At 39.1% G+C, this 12,716-nt stretch overlaps 1 protein-coding gene across 5 annotated transcripts in view; it reads left to right on the forward strand.

Annotated features, from left to right (window-relative positions):
- PPP1R12B (protein phosphatase 1 regulatory subunit 12B) overlaps positions 1-12,716 on the forward strand; it is a 214,625-nt gene that overhangs the window by 117,903 nt on the left and 84,006 nt on the right. For all 5 annotated transcript variants that reach the window (XM_039227471.1, XM_039227472.1, XM_039227475.1 and 2 more), the window contains 4 exons: positions 4,407-4,497; positions 8,925-9,128; positions 11,054-11,243; positions 11,336-11,448. In XM_039227471.1, coding sequence (XP_039083402.1) covers positions 4,407-4,497; positions 8,925-9,128; positions 11,054-11,243; positions 11,336-11,448 — 598 coding nt within the window. The remainder of the gene's footprint in view (positions 1-4,406; positions 4,498-8,924; positions 9,129-11,053; positions 11,244-11,335; positions 11,449-12,716) is intronic.

Consider the following 12,716-nt stretch of genomic DNA (forward strand, 5'->3'; position numbering starts at 1 on the left):
GACATATGAGTAGGCTGGTTGGTAACTGAGACAGAATTTCATAGAGAGTTAGTCCTTAGTGTGGTCATCAGTTCCAGGGTCTGGTCCACAGCTTTGTAAATTTGGAGACTTAATTTTTTTTTACTCAGAGGAGAGGAGCATATTAAGGAAGGACTCAAATGTACCAAATTAACAGTGGATTGACAAATGTATTAGAATTCCCATTTACTAATCTACGTCGAGGGAAGCCTGGGGACTCCGGGCTGGCTCAGTCAGTAGAACATATGACTCTTAATCTTTGGGTGCTGAGTTCAAGCCCCACATTGGGCACAGAGCCTACTTAAATGAATGAATGAATAAATAAATAGCTTGGTTGGGGACATGTGCTTCAGGCCATGGCATATCTTGTCTACAAACTCCTCCCACTGAGAATAACTAGAAAAGCTGGACAAATATTAACAAGTATCTTTGAGGGTATTAGAGAGTTATTAAGGAAGTGAGGACTTGAGGGATCAAGATTCAGGAGAGAAGGAAATCATAAAGAGATGAATCCACCATTTATCTGTGTCTTTCCCCTTGAGGCATTTGATGATTAGTAAAGCCATAGCAACAAGGATAAGAAACTGGGCAGGGTTTTCAGTAGTCTCATGGAGTTGTGGGAACAAAGATTATAGTTCAGGAAGAGGGACCCCATACTTTCATCTGGGACCACTGACGGGCTACACTCTAGAAGTAAAAGCTTACCAGAAACAGACTAGCCCTTGCAAAGACTTCCAACCATCTCAGTCTCAAAGTAGATTAAGGTCATTTGTCTTGGCCCTGTAGTTCTCAAAGTATGGTGGCCATATCAGAAGCATCACAGAGATCTAACTAGAAATGCAAATTCTCAGAGCCTACTCCAGACCTACTGAATCAGGACTTGTAGAGGTAGAGCCTAGCAATTTGTATTTCACAAACCCCCTAAATAATTCTGATGCAGATGAAAGTTTGAGAATCACTCCTTTAACCTAACTGCCAGAGGAAAAGAATATCCTCTCTGGAGGATGATATCTTTCAGAGCTGTAAGTTATCACTACATTTTTTCATTAAAAGTGTTTGGCAGCTATTCTCAACCTTGCTGGACTCTCAGTCTCTAAGGAATAATGGGTTCAGTGTTAAATGTGATAAATACTGGGTGGCTCAGTCAGTTGAGGGTCTGACTCTTGATTTCCACTTAGGTCATGATCCCCAAGTTGTGGGATTGAGTCTCCTCCATGCTCAGCATGGAGCCTGCTTGGGATTCTCTCTCTGTCTCTCTGTCTCTCCCCTCCTCAACACCCCCCCTCCTTTCCCACCTTCCTCTCTGCCCTACTCTCTCTCTCTCTCCCACTTATGTGTTCTCTCTCTCTCTCAAATAAAAAATAATAATAATAAATGTGATAAACACTGTATTTTGTATTGTTTCCACTGCATCTCTCAGATAATGTGAAAATGATTGAGGAGAAGGCAGCTTCCTGCACTTAAAATTTTTCTAATAAAGACATGCATTCAAACATTTTAAAAAATGTTTGGCATTAATTCATAAATTAGCAGAATACCAAATTTACCAAAAGACTAATAAAAATAAACAATAACAACTGATCCAGATATTGATGTTATGAGACATGGACTTTAAACTAATTATGATTAATATCTTCAAGAAAATAGGAGATGGGAAATTTCAACAGAGAACTGTAATCTATTTAAAAAAGAATCAAGGGGCGCCTGGGTGGCTCAGTCGGTTAAGTGTCCGGCTTCAGCTCAAGCCATGATCTCACGGTTCGTGGGTTCGAGCCCCGCGTCGGGCTCTGTGCTGACAGCTCAGAGCCTGACAGCTCAGAGCCTGGAGCTTGCTTCAGATACTGTGCCTCCCTCTCTCTCTAACCCTCCGCTGCTCAGGTTCTCTCTCTCTTTCAGAAATAAATAAAACATTAAAAATTTTAAAAAAAGGATCAAGTAGAAATTCTAGAACTGAAAATTTAATAACTGAAATTAGAAATTCTGCTGGTGAGTTTATAGTAGACCAGCTGAAGAGATAATAGTGGTAATTAGATAGACAGTAGAAAATATCCAGAATGGGGGCACCTGGCTGGCTCAGTTGAAATCGAACATGCTGCTCTTGATCTCAGGGTTGTAAGTTCAAGCTCCATGTTGAGTCTAGAGATAAATACCACTTTAAAAAAGAAAAAATACATATATTCAGAATGAAACCCAGAGAAAGAAGAGGATGGGAAATACAGAAAAAGCAAAATAAATGAATAGATCATGGCTAGTAAGATCTAACATAATAATAATTGGAGTGGAGAGGAAGCAAAAAGAACTGACTACTTTTTTCCTGGAATACCGTATTTGCTTGAAAGAATGACTGGGAAGACTGGTTATTCAGACTTGGGTATTTGGCAGGTACTTTCTTGAAAATGAACAAGTAAGACTGTCACAAAATATTGTTACCAGTTGTAAAATTTTAAATTTCAAGCAGAAATTAGAGTTTTGAAAACTTGTATCTGCCCACCGTGAGTACTAGTATTGGCTACTGCTTCCCAATATTTAAAGACTGTCTTAAGATCAAAGGTGCAGACACCTGGGTGGCTCAGTGGGCTGAGTGTCCAACTCTTGATTTTGGCTTGGGTCATGATCCCAGGGTCATGGGATCAAGCCCTGTGTTGGTCTCCATGCTGAGCATGGAGCCTGCTTAAGATTTTCTCTCTCTCCCTCTCTACTATTCCCCACCCTTAAAATAATTTTTAAAATTAAAAAAAAAAAAAGATCAAAGGTGACTTAAACAATGATTCTTTTTATGTTTTCTTTTTCCATTTTTAATGAGATATTACTGACACATAACATTGTATTAGTTTTAGATGTGCAACTTAGTAATTTAATAAATATAAAATGATTACTACCATTAATGTTAGTTAATATCCAACTAACCTGATCATCACACATAATTACAATTTTTCCCTCATAAGAACTTTTAAAATGACTCTGTTAGCAATTTTCAAATACATATACAGCATTGTAAATTATAGTCACCATAGTGTACATTAAATACTCAGGACTTACTAATCTTATAAATCAAAGTTTGTACATTTTGAGCATGTTCACCTACTTTGCCCACCTTCTACTTCTCTGCCTCTGTTAACTGCAAATCAGTTCTCCATATCTATGGGTTTGTGGGTTTTTTTTTTAAGATTTCACATGTAAGTGAGATAAGATTTTTTTTTTGTCTCTTGATTTATATGAGTTCTTTATTTTGGATAGTAATCCCTTTTTAGATATATGATTTGCCAATAGTTTCTTCCATTCTGTAAGTTGCTGTTTCATTTTGCTGAAGGTTTACTTTGCTGTGCAGAGCTTTTTAGTTTGATATAGTCCTACTTATTTATTTTTGCTTTTATTGCCTTTGCTTTTTGGTATCAAAAAACCCTCCCATAAAGAACACTTAAAATCTAGATGTCTTCAGTGGTGCGCTTTACTAATTATTTAAGGAAGAAAGAACTCTAATCTTATAAATTCTTACAGAAAATAGACAAGGAGAAAACACTTCTCAACTTGATTAACTGTAATTCCCAGACCTGGCAAGTTATAAGAAGAGAAAATTATAGACCAATTTCTCTAGGGATGGAGAATCCTAAACTAAATAATACTGAATCTATATAAAAGCAACTCTGTATAGGGGCACCTGACTTGCTCAGTTGATAGAACATTTGATTCTTGATCTCAAGGCTGTGAGTTCAAGTCCCAAATTGGACATAGAGCTTACTTAAAAATATATACATAAACAATATTTCTTTTAAAAAAAAAGATGATACATCATGGCCAAATTGAGCTTACCCTAAGAATTCAAGGTTATTTTATCATTCAAAAATTATTCAATGCAATTCACCATATTAACAGAAAAAAGGGAAGAAAATGATAATCTCAATATATGGGGAGGAAACACGTGATAAGTTCAACACACACTAATGATTAAAAAAACAATTCGTTTCTCAACTGATTAACGAAATGCAGTGTCTAGAGAAATCTTAGATATCACAGTAATAAAATGCTGAATGCTTTCTCTCTCTGAAGGCAGGAACATAGCATGGAAACTTACTATCATGACTTCTTTTCAGCACGTCCTGGAGGTTCTGGCCAGTGCATTAAAATAAAGAAAAGAAATAAAAATTGTAAGGATAGGGAAAGAAGAACTGAAATTCTCATTTTACAGATGACATGATTCTGCATTGAAAGTAATACATTTAAAAGTAATGTTGATTATGCAGTTTTCACTGATAGCATCTCTATCATTTTGATTCTGCCCAAATTCATTCTTAGAGTGTAGAAATCACTTCAGTCTGTGGAAGTCCCTTGTCATTCCTCAAGTACATGTAGCAAAGGTCTTACTTCTGGTATTACTTTTTTCTTTGCAGGTCATATCTGACTCCTGTACGGGATGAGGAAGCGGAATCTTTACGGAAAGCGCGCTCCAGACAAGCTCGGCAGACTCGAAGGTCTACTCAAGTGAGTGTGACCTTCTTTGTTGTCATTTTGTCTGCCTTTCTGTTGGAGGTACAATTAAAATAGTAAGATGAGTGCCTTATTCCAGTCAGTGTAGTAGAAGTTTTCACCTGTCTTAAATCTTATACTACATAGTATCAGATGAATTTATAGCTACATCTACCCACTCTCACTCTTATATTTCCAGGCTCAGAGCAGGTTTATCTCCTTTCCTTCACAAGACTAATCATTCCATTTGTGCTTAAGGGGCCACATCTTAAGATCCCTAAAGGAAAACAGGTTGGCAGTTCCTAAAAATGTTACATATACAGATACCATATGACCTAGCAATTCTACTCTTAGGTATATACTCAAGGAACATGAAAACATATGTCCACAGAAAAACTTGTACATAGATGTTTATAATAGCATGGTAGCCCACACCCCAAATTTAGTGTCATCTCCAAAGTCTGGCTAGAGTTTACTTGCTGTGTAGACCATACTTATGTGAGGAGTTTGCGGGCTTGCCGTAGAGTTGAGTCCTGGGCTCCCAGCAACAGCCAGACTTAGCATTGTGTGGCTGGTTGTACTCAGCTCCCCTTGGCAGGTATAGTAGTGGTGGGCACAAGCTGAGCCTTCGAGCAGACCAGATAAATTAAGCAGTTACTATAACTGGGGAAAAAAGAATACAGATTTCTGTTAACAAAGAAATGGATAAATGAAATGTTATATGTCCATACAATAGAATATTATTTGGCAATAAAAAGAAATGAAGTACTGATACATGCTAATGCTACCATGTGCATGAACCTTAAGAAAACCTTATGTTAAGTGAAAGAAAGCAGACATGATTCCACTTATATGAAAATACCCAGAATAGGCAAAGGCAGAGAAAGAGAAGATAGATTAGTGGTTGCCAGGGGTGGGAGAGAAAGAGGAATAGGGAGTGGCCGCCGATAGATGTGGAGTTTGTTTCTGGGTGGGGGATGCTCCAGAATGAGATGGTGATGATGGCTGCGCAAGTCTGTGAATATGCTAAGTCACTGCATTGTATCCAGGCAGACCTCACTTTATTGCACTTTGCAGATACTGCCTTTTTTAAATATACAAATCGAAAGTTCAAAGTTCAGTGGGATGTGTAACTGCAGATGTGGAAATAGTGAGAAGTAGAGTTAGCTGTGGAGCCCGAAGATAGGACTGAATGGCTGTGATCTCATGATAAAAACTTGAACAGATGAGGAGTTGCTTCTTATGGGTGAGCAAAAACAGTTGTTTCTTGAGATGGAATCTACCCCTGGTGAAGATGCTGTGAAGATTATTGAAATGACAACAAAGGATTCAGAATACGATCTAAACTTAGTTGATAAAGCAGTGGCAGGGTTTGAGAGGATTGAGTCCAATTTTGAAAGCAGTTCTGCTGTAAGATGTTGTCAAACAGTATCGCATACTACAGAAAAATTGTTCATGAAAGCAAGAATCAACCGATGCAGCACATTTCCTTCATTGCTGTCGTATTATAAGAAATTGCCACAGCCACCCTGGTCAGTCAGCAGTCATTAACATAAAGGCATGACCCTCCTCCAGCAAAAAGATTATGACTCACTGAAAAGCTCAGATGATTGTTAGCCTTTTTTTTTAGTACTAACGTATTTTTTAATTAAAGCATGTGCATTGCTTTTTGGACATAATACTATTGCGCAATTAATAGACCACAGCGTAGTGTAAACATAACTTTTATATGCACCGAGAAACCAAAAAATTTGTTTGACTGCCTGTATTGTGATACTCACTTTATCACAGTACTAGAACCAAACGTCAATACCTCTGAGGTATGCCTGTACTTTTAAAGGGTGGGTTTTATGATATGTGACTTATGTTTCAATAAAGATGTTTTTAAAAGAAAAAAATTCCTAAGGGAGGCATTGAAGTAAGGAAGAGCCTGATATAATCTGTGTTATATTTTGCAAAAGTCACCATGCAGAGAATTGATGGGAGTGGTGGGCAAAAGTATGTTTGTGAAGCCAGGAAACTAGAAGACCGGTTAGAAAACTAGAAGACTATTACAGTAGTCCAAGCTGGGAGTAACAGGACCATGAACTCAGTATGCAGTGGTGAGGAGAAGGGAGAGAAAGCTGTGAATTGGCATTAGGGAGGCCGACAATGAGCTGATGAAGCACAATTAAAAGGAGCAGCTAGAGAGATGAAAAGTAAACCAGGAAATAGTAGCGGAATAGAAGTAAATGAAAAGTCAGTATCCAGGGGCGCCTGGGTGGCTCAGTTGGTTGAGCATCTGACTTCAGCTCAAGTCATGATCCCACAGTTTGTGGATTCGAGCCCATGTCAGGCTTTGTGCTGACAGCACAGAGCCTGCTTCAGATTCTTTGTCTCCCTCTCTCTCTGCTCCTCCCCTGCTAGCACTCTCAATTAAAAAAAAAAGAAAGAAAAGTCCGTTTCCAGGTAAAAGGTGAAGGTAACAGTTTTAAATGCTACAGAGGTCAAATAGCTGAGGACTGTAAAAGAGACTTTATAAATAGCCACAAATGTACCCTTGTCTTCCCTGACCTTCCCCAAATAGGTTAAGTATTTTTCCGTTATAGTAATTTTGACAGCTATTATTTTATTTTTGCTCAATGATTATTTCTGTTTTCCCTTCTTGGAATGTAATCTCCATGAAGACCAAGACTGACTATAATTTTTTTGTTTTGGTTTAGTTTCTTGCGGTAAAATATACATAACATATAATTTACCACTTTAAACATTTTTTAAGTGTATGGTTCAGTGGCATTAAGTAATTAACATTATTTTGCAACTGTTACCACCATCTATCACCAATACTTTAAAAAAAATTTTTTTTTTTAATGTTTTATCCATTTCTAGGAGAGAGAGAGAGAGAGACAGCGTGAGCAGGGGAGGGTCAGAAAGAGAGGGAGTCACAGACTCTGAAACAGGCTCCAGGCTCTGAGCTGGCAGTCAGCACAGAGCCCGACGCGGGGCTCGAACCCACAAACCGCGAGATCATGACCTAAGCGAAAGTCGGACGCTTAACCGACTAAGCCACCCATGCGCCCCACACCAATACCTCTTTTATTCCCAAGCTGAAATTTCATACCCATTCAACAATGATTCCGTCCATCTCTCCCCCAAGCCTCTGGCAACCACCATTCTACTTCTTATGTCTATGAACTTGACTAATCTAAGTACTTCACACAAGTGGAATCATACAGTGTTTGTCCTTTGGTGACTGGCTTATTTCACTTAGCATAATGTCTTCTAGGCTCATCCAAGTTGTGGCATGTATCAGTATTTCATTCTTTTTAAGGATGAATGATATTTCACTGTATATACCACATTTTGTTCATTCTTTCATCTGCTGGTGGACTCTTCACTTGCTACCACCATTTTACTATTGTGAATAATACCGCTATGAGCGTGGGTGTACACATGATCTCTTTGAGACCCTGCTTTCAGTTCTTTTGGGTAGATTCTCAGAAATGGAAATTGCTGGATCATATATTCTGTCTTAATACTTACATCCCGTTATACTCATCTGCTTTCTTACATCTTTTCCACTAGATTAAAAGGTTCTTGAACACAGGAATCATTTGATTGGTCTTTGTAGTTCCAGTGCTTAAAGACACTTAATAATTTATTAAGAGAATGAGTGACTAAATTTGTGATTAGTTTAAAACCAAACAGGTTGTGGATAGAGTACCAGCACAGCTACCTTCAAGCTTTAGAACTCCCTTCTGAGGACTTGAGCATATAACTGCTTGAGTTAGAATCAGCTCACTCTGGTCCTTACTCTCTTTCTCCCTTTTTCTACAGATGCCTCCTAATTACTTTTCTTCCGTATTGCTGCTCCTGAGAGCCTGAGAGAAATATCAATTGTTGGAACGTCTCTGTGTGACATTCCTAGAATTACTGAGAAAATCATCTTAGAGTAAAGCTAGTTTAGGTGGTGTCTTTTTGGTTTTTTTGGTTGGTTGGTTTTTATTGTTGTTCTAGCCTGGCTCTGAATTTCCACCTTTTGGGGGCTGGTTTTTCTTCCTATAAGTAAAATCAAGTTTTTCTAGTATCCACTCTTCAGAGAATCTTTCTTGGTAACCATTTTCTCTTGGGGGGTATGGAGCTTTCAAACAACGATGTTGCGAGCTAGGGGTATGAGAGAAGTACATCCACAACAGGGGGCATCAATGTTGCCCTGTTTCCTGGAACTCAAAGTGGAAAAGCTAAGTATTACACTTGAAAGGTAATACCTAGACTCAGGCGGGGCTCTTTGCACACTGACGTGTTTATTTTAAGCATATCTTGCTTGAAATGGCCCCATGCATTTGGGGAGCTTCATTTGGACTTTGATACTATTAGATGTTTAAGGCAGTTTCCCTGCTCATTTATCAAGAGTTATTCTGTGGTTAGAGTGGAACTTCCCTGACCTCGTGCCATTTTCCCAGGGCGTGACACTAACAGACCTTCAGGAAGCAGAAAGGACATTCAGCCGGTCGAGGGCAGAACGGCAAGCACAGGAGCAGCCTAGCCAGAAGCCCGTGGGCCCCGAAGGGCTTGAGGGAAGCCCAGAAAAGCATGAGCCCTCAGCAGTCCCAGCGAAGGAAGCTGGTGAGGGTCGTCAACCCTGGGGCCGGAGTCTGGATGAGGAGGTAAGTCCCTTTTGCTGGCTTGTACTGTGCTAAAAGCAGGGCCATTGATGGGGGGAATCCCTTCCTCACTGATAATTCAAGCGCTGTGCTACTTTCAAGTGGACAACTCCTAGAAAACACTGATCATGTCTGTCTCTAGTTGGTAAACCTGTATAACTGACAGAACTCAAGGTGTCAGTCCTTAAGTAATCATCTGTTTCCTCTTGGAGTTAAATAATGCTTACTTTTTATCCGGTTTTATTGAGATGCTGACATAATAACATTTTATTAGTTTTAGGTGTACAACGTGATGCTTTGGTATTTATAGTGAAATGATTACCTCAGTAAGTGTAGCTAACTAATTCTTAAACTAATGTCTTTCTATCCTAAAAAGAGAGGTTATAGTATAATATAGTATAGTATAATAAAAATATAAATAGAAACGTGAGGATTTATTGAGTGTTTACTTTATCCCGGGCATTATTTTAACTATTTCATATGTATTAATTCGTTTACTCCTCAAAGCAGCCTGCTGAGGTAAACATTATTATTCCCACTATGGGAAGGAAATGGGAGGAAATTGAGTCACAAAGAGGTTAAGTAACTGGTCCAGCATTTCACACAGATGGGAAGTGGTGGAGCAAGAACTTGCGCATAGGCAGTCAGGCTCCAGAGTGCCCTCTCAGCCATGATTATAGTGTTCCGTAACCTCCTACAAACCTGATTTTGCAAAGCACTGCTTAATTCCGTGCCACAAGATGTCAGTGTTGAGGTAGACATGTTAACTTCTGTTCCCTTTCTCTAATGGAGTTCGTAGTCAAAAGGTTAGGGTTATGTTTAGGGTGAACAGAACTCCTCCTGGTTTACCGAAGAGGGTTCAGATCACACCTGTTATCTCTGTAATTAGTGACACTGTTTATCTTCGCTCTCAGAAGTGTCTCAACTGGGATGTTAAATTTTACCATTACCATAGTTAGAGGAAAAAGGAATCGACTTGCTCCATCTCCAAATGGCCAGGCTCTATCAACTAAGGTTCTTTTGGATTTTTCTGTTGTTGTTGTTGTTTATCAGCTACTGTTTATAGGTTTATTGAGTATTTATTACTAGCTACTGTTTTAAGCACCTAACATACATTATCTCATATAATCCTCACAGCCCTCTCTGAGGAAGATATTATCCCTCTTTTATATGTGAGGAAGCTGAGGCCCAGAGAAGTTAAGTAACTTATTCAAAGCCACACAGCTAGTAAATGCTGAAGCTAGAAGTTAAACTAAGTTCTGCCTGATTCCAAAGCTTACTATATTTTATTGCTTCTGTCTTTATAAACAAAAAAGTATATAGTCTCTACATGTAGTAATAATTATCTGTGCATCTGTAATAAACCAAGCTAAGGCTTATTTTCAGGCTGTGTCTTTTTCATTGGGAAAAAAAGTTCAAAGGGGAAAATGGGAATTTTTTTAAGTTTCGGTAAGCCTGGTTATGGCACTTTGGTAGAATAATCAGAAATTTGTAGAATGCTCAGATTTGGTCTCTGTTCTCAGGTAACTCTGTACTGTTTCTTCATATTCCCAAGCTTTTTATTTTTCTACTAAAACCTTACCTTTCAGTGCTCCATCTTGAAAAGGCCACCATTCTTCTTATTTTCATTCCAAAATTAAAGGAATTTTTATTAACAAGATTAGTGCTATACCTAGTGCCTTTGAGTCAGTGTAGGAAAAAATTTTCATGGGCTTCTATCCACATGATCATATTATCAGAATAGGAATCCAAAAGCTATTTCCTTTCTGGCTAATTAACTAACTGTAGTTCAGCTCAGTGGCTATTTATTGAGCATTTACTATTAGTAAGTCTCTTGGTATAGAAAAAGCCCTTTTTTAATAAGCCTGCTATCCTTATCATTTGGTTGGACTTGACCTCTAACACCTCACCCTGTGGATTATTTCCAGCCTGTCTATCGTCGCCTGAGGTATTCAGCTCAGCCAGACAAACCCACAACACCAGTGTCTCCTTCTGCATCAAGACCTACTCTCTACACTAGTTCTCATCTGCTGCGGACGAGCAGACCTTCAGTCCCCGACACCGAGAGTTCCGAGACCAGCACAAACGCTGCGGTTGCAAAGGAAATGGACAAAAATGGTATGTGGAGCTTCAGAATGTGCAGGCTCCTCTCTAGCGTGCTTGAGGACGCTAAGACTCCTAAGATCACACTTTGTTTTATCCTTGGCCAGAGAGTGAAGATGCAGATGTGGATGATCAGTCCTCTAATAGGCTGTCCATCCGTGAGAGGAGGAGGCCCAAGGAGCGGCGAAGAGGCACAGGCATCAATTTCTGGACAAAGGATGTGAGTGGATTGGTCTGTGCTGGGACATATCCCATCACCCATGGCTGTTATCCTTTATGTTGACTTTAAAAAAGAGAGTCCTATGTGGTCCCATACATCTTGCAGATTATCAAGGAATATTACTGATAGAAGAAGAAAGATTCACCTAGTATGGGACTCATTTGGTATATTCTTGGCTGGATACCCCACTGCCTAGAACAGTAGTACCAGGCACATAGTAGGCACTCAGTAAATAATTGGTGAAGAATGAAAAAAACTGAAAATCTACAACCATGTAAGCAAATATAACAAGGGAATATGCTTGTCAAATATCAGTCGTTCTCGCTAATATTCTCAGAAAGTCATGTAGGTAGTCAACAATATCTCAATATCACTTGTTAACAGAGATTCTAACAAAATATTTTAGGAGCACTACAGGAATTTCAAGGAGCTTAAAATCTGTTTGTAGGACAAGTTCATCTGACTCTGTTTTACTCTTTTGGAGGGGAAAAGAAACAATAATATAAACTAGATTAACTTTGGCTTTAAAATAAAGACAAATGTACCAGTGCTTACTAACTGCAAACACACATGCAGTACTTTAATTCACTCTCTTGTTCTATATCCTTCTCTCTTTTTTTAAAAGTTTATTTGTTTATACTCCCATTTATAGCATGTGGGAGTGTGGAGAGAAGTTATTAAAAAATTTTTTTTAATTTATTTTGAGGAACACCTGGGTGGCTCAGTCAGTAAGCATCCAACTCTTGACCTCAGCTCCGGTCATGATCTCATGGTTCATGAACTTGAGCCCCATGTCAGGCTCTGTGCCGACTGTGTGGAACCTGCTTGGAATGCTCTCTCTCCCTCTCTTTCTGCCCCTGCCCTGCTCTCTCTCTCTCTCAAAAATAAATACATAAATAAATAAATTTTATTTTACAAGAGAGAGAGTACATAAAGGGGGAGCAGAGAAGAGAAAGAATCCCAAGCAGGCCTCATGCTGTCAGCGTGGAGCCTGATGTGGGGTTTGAACCCAAGAACTGTGAGATATGACCTGAGCCAAAATCAAGAGTTGGACACTTAACCAACTGAGCCACCCAGGAGCCCCTCTTCTATGCCCTTCTCACTCAGCTTTGTTATTAGCATTTTTAAAAACGTTTATTTATTTATTTGGGGGGAGAGAGAGAGCACGCATGTGCAAGCAGGGCAGTGGGGCAGTGGGGGCGTGGGGGACAGAAAGAGAGAGAATTCAAAGCAGGCTCCATGCTATCAGTGCGGAGCCCATCTCGAGG

The sequence above is a fragment of the Hyaena hyaena genome, unplaced genomic scaffold, assembly GCF_003009895.1.
Source record: "Hyaena hyaena isolate Hyena2069 unplaced genomic scaffold, ASM300989v1 scaffold_28, whole genome shotgun sequence".
Taxonomy (NCBI): domain Eukaryota; kingdom Metazoa; phylum Chordata; class Mammalia; order Carnivora; family Hyaenidae; genus Hyaena; species Hyaena hyaena.